This window comes from Zonotrichia leucophrys, chromosome 25 (genome assembly GCF_028769735.1).
Source record: "Zonotrichia leucophrys gambelii isolate GWCS_2022_RI chromosome 25, RI_Zleu_2.0, whole genome shotgun sequence".
Taxonomy (NCBI): domain Eukaryota; kingdom Metazoa; phylum Chordata; class Aves; order Passeriformes; family Passerellidae; genus Zonotrichia; species Zonotrichia leucophrys.
Genome location: NC_088194.1, coordinates 1999620 through 2021472, shown reverse-complemented (window position 1 = coordinate 2021472; position 21853 = coordinate 1999620). Strand labels below are relative to the sequence as shown.

The following is a 21853-nucleotide window of genomic DNA, read 5'->3' as shown; positions in this document are numbered from 1 at the left end:
GATCTGGCTTGTTAATTCCCAATCAAGTGCTGATTAGAGGCCAGGGAGCAGAGCTGGAAATGCACTTGCAGGTTCCTTGGTGTGGTCCTGGAGGGGAGCAAAAGCTCCCATGGAGGCTCAGGCTGTAACTGCACCTTGTGGCCTTGGGAAAGGGAAAGTGGGAATCATCTAGGAGACAGATTTGGGCAAAGTGGGGGATTTAATAGGATTCAACATATACAGACAACAGCAAAGGGCTCCTGTGCCCCCCAGCCAGACCCCCACAGCTGCTCCCCCTGCATGGGCTCCTCATGGGACTCATTCCTGTGTCCTGTGCAGAGCTGAAGAGATTCAGGGGCTGTCCCAGGCTCTCCTCAAGGTGACCATGCCAGTCCTGGAGCAGTTTGTGAGGGGACAATGAGGAGCTGCAGTGGGGGCACATCCAGTGCCAGCTGCAGCACTCGCTGCCATTCTGGGTGTGGAGGGGAAGCTCCAGCTGCAGGCCAGGAACATCCTGCTCTGCTCTGCTCTGGGAAAGCTCTGAATGTTCACAAACCCCTCATTTCTTCAGGATTCACCGTCTGCTGGACCTTGGTGGGACTTGGGAGCTCTCAGTGCTTCGACCGCGGAATCCTGCGGCTGTCACCTCCTCCAGGAAGCTGCTGGGAAAGCCTCAGGTCAGTGGAACGAGGGCCAGAGGGGCTCATGGCCTTGTCCCAGATGTGCCCAGGGCCTGAGGGGCTGTGATTGTCCCCAGCACAAAGCTCAGGCCTGCTGGCATCACCCACCCAAGGGCAGCAATGCTCCCAGCTGGAAGGATCCTGCCCCAGGATGGTTCCTCTGGCAGTGAGACACCACGGCCATGCCCAGGCTGACTCATCCCTCAGTGTGCTGATCAGGTGATCTCAACAGCAATGCTTCAAAAATACCCCAAAAGATAAAGAAATACAAACCAAGAGATGCCACAAATCCTGCAGAAATGGGATTCCCCTAAACTGGGGCTGGAGCAGCTCAGGTTGTGAATCTTGAGAGGTTTGAAAAAGAGTAAAACCCTGAAATCTCCTGCAAAATCCTGCAGCACCCCCAGCTCTGAGTGCCACCAGACACAGCTGGGAGGGGGCACAGCCAGGGCACTGCCCACGGTGGCACCAGCTCTGGCACAGCTCTGGCACCTGGCTGTGTGTTCCAGCCTGAGCTCTCCCTCCTCCAGGTTATTTTTAGGCACTAGAACCAGGCAGAACTGAGCTCTGGCAGGGAATGACTGCTGCTCTGAGGGTCTGTGGTTCTGTGCTGTCTGCACAGCTTGTGCCTGTGACCAGTGACACCTCAGGGTCCATCACAGCACATTCCCAGTCTGGAGTGACTGGAGGAATGAGCCAAACTCCCACCTACCCTTTAAAAATGAGCTGCACCACAGCACAAACCCACCCTGCTGCTCCAAGGACCCTGCAGATCCTGCAGGAACAGCTGAGAACCCAGCAGAGGCCTCTGCAGGAACCTCCAGAGCTGAGAACCCAGCAGAGGCATCTGCAGGAACCTCCAGAGCTGAGAACCCAGCAGAGGCCTCTGCAGGAGCCTCCACAGCTGCTCCACCCAGCAGAGGCACCTGCAGGAACCTCCACAGCTGAGAACCCAGCAGAGGCCTCTGCAGGAACCTCCACAGCTGAGAACCCAGCAGAGGCATCTGCAGGAACAGCTGAGGACCCAGCAGAGGCCTCTGCAGGAACCTCCACAGCTGAGAACCCAGCAGAGGCATCTGCAGGAACCTCCAGAGCTGAGGACCCAGCAGAGGCATCTGCAGGAGCCTCCAGAGCTGAGAACCCAGCAGAGGCCTCTGCAGGAACCTCCACAGCTGAGAACCCAGCAGAGGCATCTGCAGGAACCTCCACAGCTGAGAACCCAGCAGAGGCCTCTGCAGGAACCTCCAGAGCTGCTCCACCCAGGAACTCCCAGGAGAAACGAGCCTGGTGCAGTCCCCAGGAGGACCCAGTGGCACCAGTGTGGCTCTAACTGGGTAACTGGGTCAGGCCCCACATCCTGGATTAGTCCCAGCAGGTTTGTCTCAACCTGGCCAGGATGAGTCAGCCCCAGCACCAGATGTTCCTTCTGAGCCGATTATTGATCCTCTGTAACCCTTTCTCCTCCAAACCCTCTGGAATTGCTCTGGAATCCCTGGAGCAGAGCAGATTCTCCATCCTTTGGGCCACCCCTGAGGGCTCCCAGATGTTGGTCCCAATTGCAGCAGGGAGGAGGAACAATGGGAGCAGGATTTAGGTGCTTACACGGCTGCTCTGTGCATTAACAGCCAAATCCCCTTGTTTCTGGTGACATATCTGCCCTAATCCCACAGGAATCAGCAAGGCCGTGGATTAGGTGAGGGCTTGGGACACACTAAAACCTGGCTTTCCTTGCATGGATGTGCTGAGATATCCCTGATCCTGGGGCACTGTGCTGGAATTGTGGATAACAATGGACAGCAGACAGTTTTATTGTCCTTCCATGCTCAGGGAAACCTTATCCAAGAGAAAATGGAACATTTGGGACAGGGCTGTTTCACAACAGGTCCCTTGCTGTCCTCCCCAGGCAGGACCAGGCCACATCCAGCCCTTCCTTTTATTTTCCTTTTATTTTTCTCCCCCCACTTCATTCTTTGAAATGCAAATTTGGACACAGAATCCCAGCTTTTCTGTAAATAATTCAGGGACTGCACAGCAGCAGAGCCCAAACCAGCCAGGGTGGCTCCTGGCAGCACCAATCCAAGCAGATCCAAGGATGGAGCTGCAGATCCTGAGCTTCATCTCAGGATTTTCCCACCATCCCACACTGAGCACTGGGAATCTGGAGAAATTCCTGAGAATTCAGAGAATTCCTGCTCTCCTGCCTGGCCAGGAAGCAATTCCCACTGTGGCCTCAATTCTTTCCTGTGCCCAAAGTGAATCATTTGGGTTCAGGAAAAGTTATTTGTATTTATAAACCAGGAAAAGTTATTTGTTTTTATAAACCAGACATTTCCCATACCGACAGGGATTTTTGCCCACCTTCAGCAAAGCAGCTGCAGGTTCATTCAGTGCTGAATTCCCATGTGTTGCCCTGTGTTATAAACTAGAAAACCTCTGTGGAAAACTCTCCTTGCCTGCCCTTGAACTCATGGAAATTCAAGTTAAACCTCCAGCTCAGGGATCAGAGGTGGCTCCAGAGCACTGACACCCATTTCCACGTGGGATCTCCCAAATTCCTGCCGTGCCAGCAGTTCCACAGGGCTGATTTTACCTCCTGGTGTTGTGGATGGTGGTGCCCCCCAGCACGATGCGGACGCCGGGGTTGGAGCGGTTCAGGTTGAACACAGCCAGAGCCTCCTCGTAGGTGGCCCCTCCAATGAGGAACACGATGATGTCCTGAGGCCTGGGATAAAAGCACAAATCATGGAGTGGTTTGGCTGGAAGGGACCTAAAAGCTCTCAGGGACACCCAGCAGAGCAGGTGGATCCAAGCCCTTGGACAATTTCTGGGATGGAGCAGCCACAAACATTGAGGTGGGATCAGACAAAGCCAAGGATAAATCCTGCACTTTGGAGGCAGATCCAGGATCCTGAGGGTGCCTCCTTTAAAGAATTCCCTCATTCCTGATGTGCTGGGCTCAGAGCTGAAAACAATCCACTGAATGCCCCAAAACCTCTCCTGAACTTTCACCCAGAGCCCTGAGCAGCCTCCAGCAGCAGCACCCCAATCCCTGTGGATCCACGTGCCATGTTTAATGCATGATCTGCTGGGAAATCAGGATCAATTCTGGAGTCAGGTGGATCCAAGCCCCGACCAACCTGGCCTTGGACAATTTCTGGGATGGAGCAGCCACAAACATTGAGTTGGGATCAGACAAAGCCAAGGATAAATCCTGCACTTTGGAGGCAGATCCAGGATCCTGAGGGTGCCTCCTTTAAAGAACTCCCTCATCCCTGTGATGAGGAGCTGAAAACAATCCACTGAATGCCCCAAACCTCTCCTGAACTTTGACTCCAGCAGCAGCACCCCGATCCCTGTGGATCCACGTGCCATGTTTAATGCATGATCTGCTGGGGCTGGGAAATCAGGATCAATTCTGGAGTCAGGCAAGGACACAGAGCTGCCTTGGAGCTCCAGGCTGATCAGGAAGTGCCAGGATTTGTGCCTCAGTTCACCTGAAAGGACATTTCCCAGCCAGCAGGGAGATGTGGGATTGTTGAGGGAAGCCAAGAGGAAGGCTCTATCCCAACACAAACTCAGTGTGCTGTGCACATCCTGCTTTCCAGTGAGCTGCTCCTTCCCTCTCCTGTAACCACCCTCCCAACCCCTTGGAAGGACCAACACCAGGCATTTCCTCCTTGGATCACTGCATGGACAGCATGACCTGGAGCAGAGCTGCTCCTGCCTCCTCTGCTGGGTGAGGGCTTCATCCTTCACCTCTGCTGCCCATCAGGAATGGCACATGTGAGCCAGGGTGAGGCACACCCCAGTCTGGGAACATCCCTGGGGATACAAGACCTCTACAACCAAGAGATTTCTGTGCCAATCCCCAGCTCTGTTCACCATCAGTCCCATCCCACTGTGGGGACAGTGTTGGGGACAGCAGGGATGTCCCAGCTGCTGTGTCCCAGTGCAGGCCCCACGTACCTGTCCCGGAGTGTGTTGGGGCCCAGGTAGGGATATTGGCTGTCCTTGAGCTTCCCCTTGATGAGCTGGTCCAGGGTTTCCTGGAGCAGGGGCTGGTGCTGGGTGTACACATTCTCAATGCCCTGTGGCCAGACAGAAGCTCTTTAGGAAGTGGCCCAGCAAGGGAGGAGGATCAGCAGAGGCACAGCAGGTTCTAGCCCTGAATTTAGAAGTTCTCCATGTTGTTCTCAGTGCAATCAGGCCCTGAGTGCATTCCTGCCAGCCCTGCTCCTCCTCTGGGCTGCAGTTTTGAGCCTGTCCCCGTTTCCCCAAGGAATCTTGGTACCTTGAGGCCTTTGAGGAACTGCTTGGTGATGGCCACGGCGTCCTTGGGGCTGAACAGGTCGCTGCCCCGCACGCGCTTCCCTCCGTACTCCACCACGGCAGACACCAGCTGTGCAGGGACAGGGCACAGCCCGTCAGCCTGGCACCCCCTCCAGGGGTGAGGATTCACTGCAGACACCCCTCGGGGACAAGGAGCCGTGGAGATGATGCCAATGGAACCACACACGGAGGTGAGGGGGCAGAGCAGCAGCACCCCCGCGTCCCCCAGCCCACCCCGACCCTCCTGCTTGAGGAGAAGCTTCATCTCCATCTCCATCGCCTGCAGCAGCTCCTCCACACGAGGTGACATCATCCCTCTCCTCCACCTCCTCCCCAGCTGCTCCTGGCACTGCTGCCTGTTCCCTCCCTGCCAGCTCCTCTCCATCCCCAGCCCCTCGCTGCAGCCACTGCTGGTGCTGCAGGAGCTGGGCAGAGTGGGGGAGGAAGAGCAGAGAGGAAGCACAGCCCAGGCCCATGGAGGTGCCACACTCCCCTCCCAGCAGGCTCCTGCCATCCCTGCTTTATGAAATCCTTCAGAATATCAAGGAATCACAGACTGGTCAGGAGTGGAAGGGACCTCTGCAGTCCAACCCCCATTCAGTAATTCCTGGGCTGCAGGGCTGGACTTGAACCCAAAGCAGCTGGAGTCCTTCTGCCTCATTTCCACTGATTTAGGGAACGGAAATGGAGTCACATAAAACACCTTTTAAAGCCACACCCACAGGTCCCAGGTGAGCTCTGTGCAACAGCACAACCCTGGGCTGATCTGGGGCAGGCAGTTTCATCCCAAACAGCAGAGATTCCTCATCCTGTGGGACATCGGGGGATCTGCCCCACCCCGGGGTTACCTGGTGGGGGTTACCTGGTGGTACCTGCCCCCATCCTGTGGGACACTGGGGTACCTGCCCCACCCCAGGGTTACCTGGGAGTACCTGCCCCCATCCTGGGGTTACCTGGTGCTACCTGCCCCCATCCTGGAGTTACCCCAGTACCTGTCCTCCCTCCTGCCCCACCCCGGGCTTACCTGCCCCTGTCCTACCCCACCCTGGGGTTACCTGGTAGTACCTGTCCCTCCTCCTGCCCTACCCCAGGGTTACCTGGTGCTACCTGCTCCCCATCCTGCCCCACCCTGGGGTTACCCCAGTACCTGTCCTCCCTCCTGCCCCATCCCAGGGTTACCTTGCGGTACCTGTCCCTGTCCTGCCCCATCCCAGGGTTACCTTGCGGTACCTGCCCCATCCCAGGGTTACCTTGCGGTACCTGTCCCTGTTTTACCCCATCCCAGGGTTACCTTGTGGTACCTGCCCCATCCCAGGGTTACCTTGCGGTACCTGTCGCTTTTTTACCCCATCCCAGGGTTACCTTGCGGTACCTGCCCCATCCCAGGGTTATTTACCTTGCGGTACCTGTCCCTGTTTTACCCCATCCCAGGGTTATTTACCTTGCGGTACCTGTCCCTGTTTTACCCCATCCCAGGGTTATTTACCTTGCGGTACCTGTCCCATCCCAGGGTTATTTACCTTGCAGTACCTGTCCCTGTCCTGCCCCATCCCAGGGCTATCCTGAGGTACCTGCCCCATCCCAGGGTTACCTTGCGGTACCTGTCGCTGTTTTACCCCATCCCAGGGTTACCCTGCAGTACCTGCCCCATCCCAGGGTTAATTACCTTGCGGTACCTGTTGCTGTTTTGCCCCATCCCAGGGTTACCTTGCAGTACCTGTCCCTGTTTTACCCCATCCCAGGGTTACCTTGTGGTACCTGTCCCTGTTTTGCCCCATCCCAGGGTTATTTACCTTGCGGTACCTGTCCCTGTCCTGCCCCATCCCAGGGTTACCTTGTGGTACCTGTCACTGTTTTACCCTCCCTGGGTTACCTTGTGGTACCAGTTCCCCCTCAGTTACCTTGCAGTACCTGCCCCATCCCAGGGTTACCCTGCGGTACCTGTCCCATCCCAGGGTTATTTACCTTGCGGTACCTGCCCTGTTTTACCCCATCCCAGGTTACTTGCGGTACCTGTCCCTGTTTTACCCCATCCCAGGGTTACCTTGCGGTACCTGTCGCTGTTTTACCCCATCCCAGGGTTACCCTGCGGTACCTGCCCCATCCCAGGGTTACCTTGCAGTACCTGCCCCATCCCAGGGTTACCTTGCGGTACCTGCCCCTGTTTTACCCCATCCCAGGGTTACCTTGCGGTACCTGTCGCTGTTTTACCCCATCCCAGGGTTACCTTGCGGTACCTGTCCCTGTTTTACCCCATCCCAGGGTTACCTTGCGGTACCTGTCCCTGTTTTACCCCATCCCAGGGTTATTTACCTTGCGGTACCTGTCGCTGTTTTACCCCATCCCAGGGTTACCCTGTGGTACCTGCCCCATCCCAGGTTACCTTGCGGTACCTGTTGCTGTTTTACCCCATCCCAGGGTTATTTACCTTGCGGTACCTGTCGCTGCCCCCGCGGGCGCGCAGCTCCTCCAGCAGTGCGGGGAGGCCGCTGCTGGCGTGGCGCTCGTAGCGCAGAGCGTAGAGCATCACCAAGCGCGCCGCGTCCAGCTCCGACAGCCGCGGGCTCTGCAGCAGCCGCCGCACGCTCTGCGGGACACACGGACAGACAGACAGACACCGTCAGCGGGGGACACAGGGACAGACAGACAGACACCTCCATTGGTGTCACCGCTCTGCGGGACACAGGGACAGACAGACACCTTCAGCAGGGGACACACGGACAGACAGACAGACACCTTCATTGGTGTCACCACTCAGCCCGGGGACACGGGGACAGACAGACAGACACCTCCATTGGTGTCACCGCTCTGCGGGACACAGGGACAGACAGACAGACACCTTCAGCAGGGGACACAGGGACAGACAGACAGACACCTCCATTGGTGTCACCGCTCTGCGGGACACAGGGACAGACAGACAGACACCTCCATTGGTGTCACTGCTCTGCGGGACACAGGGACAGACAGACAGACACCTCCATTGGTGTCACCGCTCTGTGGGACACAGGCACCGCTCAGCCAGGGGACAGACAGACGGACACCTTCATTGGTGTCACTGCTCTGTGGGACATGGGGACAGACAGACACCTCCACTGGTGTCACCGCTCAGCCCGGGGACACGGGGACAGACAGACAGACAGACACCTCCAGCGGTGTCACCGCCTTATCAGCCATTTATCAGTCACTTATCAGAGCGGTTTCGGTTTCGCTGCCCAGCAACTGCCACGGGCAATGCAGGTGCGGTACAAACCCCACAGCCCCTCAGGTGTTTCACAGGAGGATTTACTGGAGTACAAGTTGGTTTTGGGTCTTTCCGTGGAACTGGGAATTCACAACACACCAGTGATGGGTCCTGAGCCCTTTGTGGTGCTGCAGGAGGGGAGGTTGTGCACAGGGATTTTGAGACACCTCCAAGCTCTACCTGGGTGTTTCCAGCTCCACCCCAAAGGTTCCACCACTACAGAACCCCCAACTCCATTTCCTTTTTGGAAGGTGCAAGGCAGAGGCATCAAAGTCTCAGCAAAGCTTTGGATGTGAGATGTGGGGGAACAAACTGCAGATTTGGAAGCAAAGGAGGGAAGGAATTAAAGCAGGGAAAGAGAGATCCCAGCTACAGGGAAGAGCAGGGATCTGTTATCACTCCTGATCTGCTGCTGGATTCACCACCCTGGCCCAGATGTTTGTTGGCACCCATTTAACTGATGCTGACTAAAAACAGCATAAAATCCTGGCTGTGAGGAGGATCAAGAGGAATTTCACCACTCAAGGTCAGGAATTCACCTGTGAGGGGAGAACCAGAGCCCCAGGGAGGTTCCTGTGCTGGCAGTGCCAGGAGCAGCAGGAAGCAGAGAACAGAAACCCCATTGTGCATGGGAGGAGCTGGGATTCCAACCCTCCATTCATGCTCTGTGTCGGGGTTAATGAGAGCCCAGGGCAGGAGGAACCCAAATGTCCCAGACTGGGGCACCAGAGATCCAACAATCCCTGAAGTGACATCAGGGGAGAACAATTCCATCTTTATTCCAGGCTCTGGCTGCTGCTCCTTGTCCCGTGGCCTTTTCCCCCTTGCTGGAGCTGCAGCAGGGACAGCCCAGGGTGGGGGGGCTGCAGGGACAAAGATCCCACCTCCAGGGGTTTCCTTTCATTTCCAAATCTCCCAGGGGCTGGAAGGAAACTGAGGCAGCATTTCTAAAACTGCAGAAATGCTGTTTGTGTAGAGCAGGAGCAAGGTGACCCCAGGATTCACCTGGCACCAGCTCTGTGCTGTGCATATCCCATCAAAAATCACAGCTCACAGCACAGGGAGGGAGCAGACTGGGAATATTTGACTTTTAAACCACAACAACCTGAGCTGGAGACAGTGATACAGCGCGAGGACCTCAGAGGCTGCTTCCAGCAAACACATTCCTGGCTGCAGTCCCAGTTCCACACTCAGCCATGGAAATCCTGCCAGGCAGCAGCCATGGAATCCCATCCCTGCCCTCCCTGCTCCACAGGGATGGCAGCACATTCCACCTCTGGGGACGGTGTTACCCCCTCTGCCCCCACCTGCAGCTCAGAGCCACAGAGGAGGGGCAGGAACTGATCTCAAAGCTGCTGGAGCTGCTTTTCCTCATTTCCCAGCCCCTCTGCTTCCCCAGGGCCATGCAAGGGTCTGCCAAGTGTTGGGAATCCCCCTGCACCACTGGAAATCAAGGAATCATTTCTCAGAAATGAGAATTGAGACTCTCCAGCCCCGCTCTGAGCTGCTGTGGAACAGCAGCCCAAATCCAGCACCACTGACTCTGCCAGACCCTGCTCTGCTCACAGCACAAGGGGCCACACTCAGCTGTCACAGAGCCTCCCTCCAGCTTTTCCAGGCCTCTCTGCCAAAGAAATCTTGGATTTAAGGGTCTTTCTAGTGGCTTTTCTTAAGAAAATAGCTAAAGACAATTCCACGGATTCCAGCTTTTCTCCTGCCCAAACACATCAGCTCCTGCGGAGCATCTGAGGTTGTTTTACCCTGGTGTCTGCCAGAAACCAACTGGCTGAATATAAAGAAAGAATGTTGGATTGTGGGATGTAAGGACAGGATTTGCAAAGATGCTTCTCAAGCCAGTTATTAACCATGACTCATTGCCATCTGAGCAGCAATTCCACACGCAGTGTCCCTCCCCACAGGGAGCTCCCACTGCCTGCCAGCATCAAATCCCCCCTCCCAAGGCACAGATGGGGTGAAACCCCCCTGACCCAGGGGCAGGATGGGTACCTGGAGGGCACTGGAATGGTCACTCTGGCAGGCCAGCTCCTGCTCCACCTCGGACACCTCCAGCAGGTTCCGCTCGGCCACGAGCCGGGACAGCTCCCCCACCACCGTCACGTGCTTGGACACTGTGCCTGACATCTTCTTGAACTGAGGGTAGTTCTCCACAAAGGCCTGCGAGGGGAAACTGAGGCAGTGAAAAGCAGGAGATGGCAGAAGATGGGTGCAGCCGGCCATAAATGGTACAAATTCCCAGCAATTCTCTGGGACACCTCAATCCCAGGAGCCCACAGGAGGTTTCTGGGAGGGATGTGTTTTTTATTTACTCCTAACATTAAAGGATGGGACACAAATGGGATGGAATTTGTACCTTCATATCTGCTATGGACTCCAGCTTCTGCTGCTCCTTTGGCTTCCTCCTCTGGAAATCCTCCATCAGGTTCTTGATGTTGGTGCCAATCTCGGCGAAGTTCAGGTACATGTTCTGTGTGGAACGAGATGGGAAGCAGAGGGAAACTCAGTAATTCCTGGGCTGCAGGGCTGCACTTGAACCCCAAAGCAGCTGGAGTCCTTCTGCCTCATTTCCACTGATTTAGGGAACAGAAATGGAGTCACATCAAACACCTTTTAAAGCCACACCCACAGGTCCCAGGTGAGCTCAGAGCTCTGTGCAGCCACACAGCCCTGGGCTGACCTGGGGCAGGCAGTTTCATCCCAAAGAGCTTTGAGCAGCTGGGAGAAGGTGACTCCATCCCCAAAACCACAAACACATTTTCTAGAACGTTATCCCACATCAGATGTCACTGATGCTGCACAACGATGCTCACAAACGGCACATCCCCACGCTGAGGGGTGCCAAAATCCCCAAAATCACAGAGAAACTCCTTTCCTGTGGCAAAGCCCAGCTGTGGGTGCTGGTGAAGCCCCCCTGGACACCTACATTGGCATAGAACTCGTCGTTCTCAGCGGACAGGACGACCTCGCGCAGGTCCTTGCTGATCCCCGGCACGCGGGACAGGTCGATGCGGTTGTTGTTGATGCCCAGCAGCTCGTGGACCATGGCCTGGTACGTCCACTGCCAGAGGAAAGGGAGGCAAAGGGATGACCTTGGTGAGACACAGCACTGGGAAATCAATGGAGTTCAGCTGAAGCTGCTTCTGCTACGCCAGGACACGCACAGAGTTTGGGATGTGTCCCTCAGAGCAGCCAGGGCGTTCTGGTGAAAATGAACATCGCTGGTAAATAACGAGATGGGGAGACACTGCCCCCCTCCAGGGCCACTCCAGAATCATGGCATGGTTTGGCTGGGAAGGGACACTCAACCCACGGCAGGGACACCTCCCACCAGATCAGGAATTCCTGCAGGAACCTTCAAAACGGACTGAAGAGGGATGGGGATTTACATTCCTGTTCCAACACCTCTGTTGGCCACCAAACCCCCCAATTCCTGCCCAGGCAGGGAGAGTCCCACATTTCCACTGCAGAATTCCCTGCATGCTCCACTGGCAGGAGCATTTCTGCACATCAGGAGTTTCTATTTTTATCCTGAGAAGTCTAAAAATAACCCAGAGAGAACAGTGACAGCTGATCAGAGCCCTGCCGTGCCCAACACTCCATTTACATCCCCGGGAATCTCTTTGGGATAGGAAATCCTGAAACAGCAGAGAATGCCTGATGCTGAGCACAATCCTAAACACCACAAAGCAGGTGTGGGCTGGGCTGTGACACAGATGTCACCTCCAGCTCCTGCAGAACTGGTGTTACAGCAGCTCTGGGGCTGCTGGTCCCACCCAGGTGCAATTCCTGATCCCACAGAAATGAAGGGAGACCAACAGATCCTGCCAGGATCTGCAGCACAGCATGGAACAAATAAATCCAACAGCTCCCAGCAAATCCAGCAGCCATCAATAACAGAGGGAGACTCAGCAGGGCAAGGTCACTCACAGCCCCACAAACACCCTTGGGAAAGGCCCTGCAAAGCACTGGGGCTCCAGAAACCACATGGAAGTGCTGGTGGCCCCATTTCCAAGGTGCTGGGTCCATCTGCCACTGAAGCCAGCACAAACAACCCCCACTCAGGTCTGGAAAACATAGCCAGGGATAAAAGAGGGATTTTGCAGGGATTGGGGGTGTGAAGCAACACTTTCCTCTACAACATCCAACCATGACCTGCCAGGGGTTGAACTCCAGCTGCTGCAGGGCTCCCAACCCTGCCCCAGCCTGGCACAGCTGGGAGTGACCTGGCACACCCCTGGCACACCTGGGTGTGACCTGCCCCAGCCTGGCACACCTGGGTGTGACCTGGCACACCCCTGGCACACCTGGGTGTGATCTGCCCCAGCCCTGGCACAGCTGGGTGTGACCTGCCCCACCCCTGGCACACCTGGGTGTGATCTGCCCCAGCCTGGCACAGCTGGGTGTGACCTGGCACACCCCTGGCACACCTGGGTGTGACCTGCCCACCCTGGCACACCTGGTGTGACCTGCCCCAGCTGGCACACCTGGGTGTGATCTGCCCCACCTGGCACACCTGGGTGTGACCTGGCCACCCTGGCACACCTGGGTGTTGACCTGGCACACCCCTGGCACAGCTGGTGTGTGACTGCCCCCCTGGCACACCTGGGTGTGACCTGGCACACCCCTGGCACAGCTGGGTGTGTGACCTGGCACACCCCTGGCACAGCTGGGTGTGTGACCTGGCCCACCCCTGGCACACCTGGGTGTGACCTGCCCCAGCCTGGCACACCTGGGTGTGTGACCTGCCCCAGCCTGGCACAGCTGGGAGTGACCTGCCCCAGCCCTGGCACACCTGGGTGTGACCTGCCCCAGCTGGCACAGCTGGGTGTGACCTGCCCCAGCCTGGCACACCTGGGTGTGACCTGCCCCAGCCTGGCACAGCTGGGTGTGACCTGCCCCAGCTGGCACAGCTGGGTTGTGATCTGCCCACACCCTGGCACACCTGGGTGTGACCTGCCCCAGCCTGGCACACCTGGGTGTGTGACCTGCCCCAGCCTGGCACAGCGGGTGTGACCTGCCCCCCCCTGGCACACCTGGGTGTGACCTGCCCCAGCCTGGCACAGCTGGGTGTGAGACCTGGCACACTCCTGGCACAGCTGGGTGTGATCTGCCCCACCCCTGGCACACCTGGGTGTGATCTGCCCCAGCCTGGCACACCTGGGTGTGGCTCACCTGGTTCAGCAGGGGGGTGATGGCATCGTCTGAGCGGTCCAGGATGAGGAGCAGGGGCGGGACCTCGGTGCGGCGGAAATCAAACAGCTCGTACTCCTTGGTGATCACTTGCTGTGGAGAAATGGGGGGAAAAAATGGGAAAAATCCCTCTTGAAATCCTGGAAAAGGCTCCTGCTCAGCATGGATTTAGGCACACGGGGAAGGGAGGGTGAAAGCCCAATTCTGCAGCTTTGTCTGCACTGCCAGGGAGGAGCTGAAGGCCCCAGGGAAATGGGACACTTTAATATATAATATATAATATATAATATATAATATATAATATATAATATATAATATATAATATATAATATATAATATATAATATATAATATATAATATATAATATATAATATATAACGTGTAACGTGTAACGTGTAACGTGTAACGTGTAACGTGTAACGTATATTATATAATATATGATATACAATGCACATTACATATTATATATTACATATTATATATTACATATTATACATTATATATTATATATTATATATTATATATTATATATTATATATTATATATTATATATTATATATTATATATTATATATTAGACATTATATTATAGAATGCTATACTAAACTATACTAAATAATAGAGAAAGGATACAGACAGAAGGCTACAAAGAATGATAATGAAAACTGTGAGCTCTTCCAGAGTCCCAACACAACCTGATTGTGATTGGTCATTAAGTTAAAACAATTTACATGAGACCAATCAAACACCTGTTGGATAAGCAATCTCCAGACCACATTCCAAAGCAGCAAAACACAAGAGAAGCAAATGAGACAATATTGGTTTCCTTTTTCTCTGAGGCTTCTCAGCTTCCCAGGAGAAAAATCCTGGTGAAGAGACTTTTCCAGAAAACATGACAGTGCCAAACAGGTGTTTGTAAAAAACCAACCAAGGCTGAATTCATGCTAAAGCTGAGCTGTGGGCTGCTCTCACCTTCACACACTCGGCCAAGCGCTTTGCTGGCTCTGAGGAGAGCTGGTAGCGGATCATGGGGCACTTCTTCAGGGACAGGAGCAGGGCAGTGAGGCCCTGCGTGGTCCTGGTGAGCTGAGCCGGCTCCCAGCTGCGGCCCTGGAAGGAAAAGCTGCCCCTCACAGGGATGCACAGCTCCCAGACTTCCCCACATCCTCGTTTCTAAGGGCTGAAGTCTCACAGGAAAGCACAACAGTGCTGGAGCAGCAGGCACCCAGGGGCTGCACACAAAATCTCCTTGCCAAGGCCCATTCCCCCCCAGCAGCCCCCCAATGCCCTGGGTTATGAGAGATTTGTTGGGTTTGTTGTTGAAATGGCTTCTGAGGTATTAAAAGTCTTTTTTCCCACCTTCTTCTTCCTCAAAGAAGTCAGGATTCCTCAACTCTAGTTTTCAAGGTTGTTTATTTTCTCTTATCTTACATTCTTTCTCTGACCTGCTGAGGTCTGTCCAGCAGGTTGGGTTGAGGCACACTGCCCACCCTCGAGGCAGTGTTATCTTTTTATACTAAGAACTATCTGTACTTTATTTATTATTTTCCAATCCCTATCACCTATGTCAGACAGTCTGTCTCTATCCTAAACCAATCCAAAAGTGCCACCATCACCCAGAAGATGGAGAACAAGAAGAAGGAGAAAGACAGGACACACCCAGATTCCTCCATCCTGCCTCCTGAACCTCTAAAAACCCCAAAATTCCACTTTTTCACCCTGTGATAAATTCACCATCATTCTACTCAAACCCTTGTGCCTTGTAACTCCTCTCACAAAGCTGGTAATTGTTTCCATGGGTTAAAATCGAAGGCACAGGTGTTTGTGACTCTGTGCCAAGGTCTCTGAGCCTCCTGCCAGGGTCTGGAGCTCTCCAGGGCAGCCAGAGGAATTTCCTGGGTTCCCACAAGACCTTACCCAAAGCAAGAACAACTGGCCGTGTTCCTACCCGACAGCAGCCCAGCAGGTTCAGGGAGAAGACGTGTGGGTTCACTGCAATGTAGTCACCATAGAACTCCTGCAGAGGGGAGCAGGACAGTTCTGTGTCTCTGACCAAGCTCCCCCCACCCCCTGGACACACTGGTTCAGATCATCATCCTTCCTCCCTCCACCCCAAACCCCCCTGACAGCTCCCCTCCACCACAAACCCCTGTCCCCAAGTGCCACATCCACAGGGATCTGAGCAATTCCAGGGATTTGGCTCCACCACCGCCCTGTGCCAGGGCTGAACAACCTTTTCCATGAAGGAATTCTCCTGAAAATCCAACCTGAACCTCCCCAGCATTGCTCCAGTGCTCTTCATCAGCACCACAAACATGGAATCGTGGAATTGGAAAAGCCCTTTGAGACCACTGAGCACTGCCAAGGCCACCACAGCCCCCTGTCCCCAAGTGCCACATCCACACGGATCTGAGCAATTCCAGTGACTGTGGCTCCATCACTGCCCTGTGCCAGGGCTGAACAATCTTTTCTATGAAGGAATTCTCCTGAAAATCCAACCTGAACCTCCCCAGCATTGCTCCAGTGCCCAGCTCTTCATCAGCACCACAAACATGGAATTAATGACTTTGGAAAAGCCCTTTGAGACCCCTGAGTCCAACTGTCCCTCCAGCACTGCCAAGGCCACCACAGCCCCCTGTCCCCAAGTGCCACATCCACATGGATTTGAACTGGGCAGCACCTTGTGAACCACCAAAACCAGCAGCAGCTGTGAGAGCCCAGGGCACAGAGAAATGGAAAAGACATTTTCTGTCTTTTACCTCTCCATCCCACATTTGTGTCCATCCCTCCTCCCAGCCAGGCCTGGCATGCACCAGCTGGGAACAGCTCCCAGTGTCTGGCAGCCTGGACCTTCCCTTTGCTTTTGGATCTCCCTAAAACATCCAAACCTCACCTGGACTTCAGCCACGACCTCCTGCTCATCGGCCTCAGCCAAGGCCTTCACGTCGCTCTTGCTGATGACGTTGCTGAAATCTGGGAGGAAACAGGGAAGGGACACTGGGGCTCCATGCAGACCCTGTGGGTGCCAGTCTGCTCCCCTCTGGAGCAGGAGAGATCCCACAGAGCCCCTCTCACCCTGCAGGTGTTGCAATCCTGAGCCACCTCCCAGGGATGCTCCCAACCCGTTCCCTGCCCATCTCCCCAGCGTCCTGCAGAGCCACAATGACATCTAGAGGCCACTTCCCCCAGTTCCTGCCTTCCTAGGGATTCATTCCTGGCCTGCAGGACTGGAATTCAACCCCAAAGCAGCTGGAGACATTCTGCCTCATTCCCAAACCCACGGAACATTCAGGACATGTGGGAATTCCAGCCTCATACAGCTGGCACAGGAAGGTGCACTGAGGTGTGCAGCCTGTCCCATCCACACTGGGATTTCCAGATTTATGGAGCTCCAGGACCTTTCCAGGCCTCTTCATACTCACAGATGAAGTAAACGCTGTACTTGGGCCTTCTCAGCTCCTGCACCAGGAGCTCCACGTTCTCCTGGATGGAAACAGCACCAGGGAGAGCAGAGATACGGAATAAGGAATCATGGAATCCTTAGGGATGGAAAAACCTCTGAGATCTTGGTGTGCAGCCATACCCCCAGCACTGCCAAGGCCACCACAGCCCCCTGTCCCCAAGTGCCACATCCACACGGATCTAAACAATTCCAGTGACTGTGGCTCCATCACTACCCTGTGCCAGGGCTGAACAATCTTTTCTATGAAGGAATTCTCCTGAAAATCCAACCTGAACCTCCCCAGCATTGCTCCAGTGCCCAGCTCTTCATCAGCACCACAAACATGGAATTAATGACTTTGGAAAAGCCCTTTGAGACCACTGAGTCCAACTGTGCCTCCAGCACTGCCAAGGCCACCATGGACCCCTGTCCCCAAGTGCCACATCCACACGGATTTGAACAATTCCAGCGACTGTGGCTCTGCTGAACAACCCTTTCCATGAAGGAATTCTCCTGAATATCCAACCCAAACCTCCCCAGCACGATTTGAGGCCGTTTCTCCCCGCTCTGCCCCGTACCTTGGTGGGCCTCAGGAAGCAGATGGCCTTGAGGTGCTTCATGGGCTCCCTGTTGGGCGAGTCGAGGCGCTCGAAGAGATAAACCTCTCTCTGCAGGATCTCGGACTGGGTGTACACCACGCTCACGGCGCCGGTCTGCGGGCGGCACGGGGGCAGCGCCCGTCACGGCGGCGCTGGGCCCGGCTCCCGGCCCCGCCGCCCTCCGCGCTCCCGGCCCGGCCGCTCCTCACCGTCTCCCGGTCCATCAGCAGCACTTTCATACCGGGACCGCTGTCCTCGATCATTTTGGACACGTACTGCCGGACCGCCAGCACCGCGTTCATCTTGGCGGGGATGCTCCTCTACCGGGCTGCCCCTCACCCGCTTCGGTCCCACTTCGGCTCTTTCCGGCCTCGCTTCGGGAATGTCCGGCCCCGCTTCGGCCAGGCTCGGCCCCACTTCGGGACTCTTCGGCACGGCTCCGCCCGGCCCCGCTGCCTGCTGGGAGTTGTAGTCCGGCAGCGGGAGCAGCTCCGCCAGCTGCACTCCCGGTGTTCCCGCAGTCCCCGGTCCCTCCGGGGTTCCCGCAGCCCCCAGCCCGTCCTTCCCTTCCCGAAAGAACCCGAGCAATGGAAGTGGCTCGGGAGGGCGGAGAAGTTTGATATTGAACCCAAGCAGACACCCCAGACACACTTAAACCCATGTTAAAATCTATGTTAAAACCCATGGTTTAACCCATGTTAAACCTATGTTAAAACAACACAAACCCGCTCCAACCCGCGCTAAACCCACCCTAAACCAAACCAAATCCACCCCAAACACTCACAAACCCCCTCCAGCTCTACCCGAACCACCCCAAATCCTCGCAGACCCACCGAAGCCCCCAGGAGGGCTCGGCACACCGAGGGTCCCTAAGGACAAAGGACGTGACCCGGTTCCACCGAACCGGGCATGGAGAACGCCCCGGGACCAGCCCGGTCCCGTTAATCCCGGGACGCTGGGATTAGGAGCTATTCCCGGCGGGACAGGGCTGACCCGGGCCGGGCACTCCCCCGCTGCCAAAGCCCTATTTATAGAGGGGATAACAATTAATTAATGAGTGTGTCCTGCCTTTCACTTCCAATTAAGCGGCTCCCCGGTTCCTCTCAGAGTGATGGACACTTTTGGCGTCTTTAATCCTTCAATTTCCTGCCGAGATTTTACTTTTCACTTCCAAATGCTTTGAGTCTTCTTTTCTAGAGGCTGGAAACGTACAAACTCCAAAGGTTTGGGTGGTTTAAATAAGGATTTAGCTAGAAAAATACAATTTCAGTATTTTCTGTTTTACATTTCTTATGTCTTGCCAGATTTTGTTTCTCATATCCAAAGTGATGCCTTAAGGAGTGTGTGGGTGCTCCTGGCCAAAGGATACACACAATAATGGCAAATAGTACAAAAAATTGAGATTTAATTGCATCTGATTGATTTCTGGCCTTATTGCTAAATGATTCAGTGTGGGGAATGAGAAAGTGCTGGTTTAGTTATTGTCCAGTTTCCTTGGAAATGCTTTTGGATTTTATTTGTGAACTAACCAAACCCAGGGTGTCATCTCCTCTTTAAATCCATCTTTGTCCTTGTTCTCAGGGAAGACAAACCTCTTCTTGTTCCATTTTAATGAAATGAATCACAGACCAAACCTCTGAGGCTTCCTGGTGGGATGTTTATCCCTGGTTTACAGGTAAAACATTTTAAACAACTTTTATTGTGCAGAAATTTTACACTTTTCATTCCCCACAGGCAAATTGGTGGGGTGGGAGTGGTTGGAATCATGGAATTGTTTAGGCTGGAAAACACCTCTGCATTCGCTGTAATTTTTAATTTAAACCTTATAATTCTTTTAAACCTTAATAATTTTAATAACCTCTTTTTAACCATAATAATTTTAACCTTCTAACTGTTGAATAAGAATGGATTCAAGTATAATTTCTGTAAATAACCCTGATTCAACCTCCCCAATGACTGCCCTGGGCCTGCCACCACTGCCCAGGCACGAGGACAGACGTTGGCCCCTAAGTTGAGGCAATAGGATTGTCTGGGATTATGGCACTGCTATTTTAAGGGATTGAATTTGGTGTTGATTATTTCAAAAGGGTTCTCCACTCCTGATTCCAAGGAGGAACAGCCAGGGCAGGCTGTGCCATCCCTGTGTGGGGCACTGTCCCTGTCCCCACGGCCCTGTCCTGTGTGTGGCTCTGGAGGGAGCAGCAGCACCAAGGCCTCCCCTGGCTCCTCAGGGGTGAATTCATCACAAAATCCTTTAGATCAGTCTGGGAATGTCTCTGACTGGAGCTGTGGAACGAGATGGGATTTTATGTCTGGTTAACATTGTGCTGATCCCATTCCAGAGCGCTGGGATCACTGAGGAGAATTGGGATCACTGAGGAGAATTGGGATCACTGTGGAGAATTGGGATCACTGTGGAGAGAAGGAATATTCCAGAACACAGGGATCACTCTAGAGCAGAGGGATCACTCTGGAGAATTGGGATCACTGTGGAGAATTGGGATCACTGTGGAGAGAAAGAATATTCCAGAGCACAGGGATCACTCCAGAGCAGAGGGATCACTCTGGAGAATAGGAATCACTGTGGAGAACTGGGATCACTGTAGAAGACAAGGATCACTCTGGAGAATGGGGATCACTGAGGAGAACTGGGATCAATCCGGAGCACAGGAACATTCCAGAGCACAGGGATCATCCAGAGCACAGGGATCACTGTGGAGAGCTGGGATCACTGAGGAGAAATGGGATCAATGTGGAGAACTGGGATCACTGTGGAAAATGGGAATCAGTCTGGAGAACAGGGATCACTGTGGAGAACAGGAACATTCCAGAGCACAGCAATCACTATGGAGAACAAGAATCACTCTGGAGGACAAGGATCACTGTAGAGCACAGGGATTGTTCCAGAGCACAGGGATCACTGTGGAGCACAGGGATCATCCAGAGCACAGGAGCACTCCAGCCCCTTGCTGGCCACCAGAGACATGAGGCAGGACCCGCTGTGAGGACAAACTGTGCAGCCAGCAGGGACAAACCCCGGGCCTGTCCTTTCTGTGCTGGACATTTCCCTGCCCGGCCACACAAACAATCCCTTTGTGCAGGACACAAACAAGGGCAGGTTCCTGGCAGGACACAAAGAATGGATTCAGAATCAGGATCAGCTGAGCTGGGGGCATGACGTGGCCTGTTTGTCACCAGCCCCTGCAGCCCCTGCAGCCCCCGCTGGCCACTGCTGCAGAACAGGGCCCACCTGGGGCACAGGGGTTGGCACAGGGAATGGCACAAGGACAGGGAATGGCACAGGGAATGTGACAGGGAATATCACAGGAATTGTCACAGGGAATGGCACAGGGACAGAGAATGGCACAGGGGATGGCACAGGAATTGTCACAGGGATATGGAGCCCTTGGCATGGGCAATGTCATAGGGAATGTGGGGTCCTTGGCACAGGGAATGGCACAGGGAATGCCATAGGGACAGAGAATGTCACAGGGAATGTGGGGCTCTCAGCACAGGGAATGGCACAGGGACTATGGAGCCCTTGGCAATGGGAATGTCACAGGGAATGTCACAAGGAGTGTCCCAGGGAATGTGGGGCCACCTGGGGCTGCTGCCCCACTCCACACTGTTCCCATTGCCATGAGTGAGGAACAGGAATATTTCCATGCTGGGGAAAGGATCCCCAGTGGGAATCAGGCTCAGAGAGCGGGTGCTGAACCCTCACTCTCCAGGGCCGGGATTTCAGCCCCACTCTGGGGGTACAGATGCCACGGAAGAGGACACCCCTCAGGGCCCATGGTGGCAGGGATTACGGACCCCTTACATGGTTCTGGGCCCCTCACAGAGGTCTCAGCCTCCTCATGGGGGTCTCAGACCCCTCATGGGGGTCCCAGGCCCCTCACAGGGGTCTCAGGCCACATACAGAGGGTCTCAGGCCCCTCCTGGGGATCCTGGGCACCTCATGGGGGTACTGGTCCCCTCACAGAGGTCACAAGCTCCTCTTGGGGGTCTCAGGCATCTCATGGGGGCCTCAGGCCGCATAGAGAGGATCTCAGGCCCCTCATGGGGGTCTCAGGCCCCTCCTGGGGGCCTCAGGCCGCATACAGGGGGTCATGGGCCCCTCACGGGGGTCCCGGGCTCCTCACGAGGCTCTCAGGCCACACACAGAGAGTCTCAGGCCTCTCACAGGGGTCTCAGGCCGCACACAGCGGGTCTCACGCCCCTCCTGGTGGTCCCAGGCCCCTCCCGGTGGTGCCGGTGCCCCCCCGGTGTCCCGCGCCCTCCCGGTGGTCCCGGGGGGATCCCGGTGCCGCCCCCCCCCCCCGTTCCGCCGCCAGGGGGCGCTCTGCTCTCCCCGCTCCCGAGGTGGGCGTGGC

At 55.0% G+C, this 21853-nt stretch overlaps 1 protein-coding gene across 1 annotated transcript; it reads right to left on the bottom strand.

Moving 5' to 3' along the window:
• Positions 1-161: 161 nt before the first annotated feature.
• On the bottom strand, positions 162-17913 carry VPS45 (vacuolar protein sorting 45 homolog). Its single transcript, XM_064732396.1, has 15 exons — positions 17687-17913; positions 17457-17591; positions 16859-16919; positions 16330-16409; positions 15385-15453; positions 14409-14546; positions 13420-13530; positions 11171-11305; positions 10601-10714; positions 10237-10404; positions 7417-7575; positions 4951-5058; positions 4626-4747; positions 3250-3381; positions 162-638 (listed from the first exon to the last, which is right to left on the bottom strand). Exons 1-15 carry the CDS (start codon positions 17777-17779, stop codon positions 554-556), a joined length of 1710 nt encoding a protein of 569 aa, XP_064588466.1. The 5' UTR covers positions 17780-17913; the 3' UTR covers positions 162-553.
• Positions 17914-21853: the final 3940 nt, after the last annotated feature.

Excerpts from the sequence above, each read along its gene's own strand:
- VPS45 (XM_064732396.1), bottom strand. The coding sequence starts at position 17,779 with ATGAACGCGGTGCTGGCGGTCCGGCAGTACGTGTCCAAAATGATCGAG. Across the intron at positions 16,920-17,456 it reads GCTTCCTGAGGCCCACCAAG|GAGAACGTGGAGCTCCTGGT; the intron begins GTACGGGGCAGA and ends GTTTCCATCCAG. Across the intron at positions 4,748-4,950 it reads AGTTCCTCAAAGGCCTCAAG|GGCATTGAGAATGTGTACAC; the intron begins GTACCAAGATTC and ends GTCTGGCCACAG.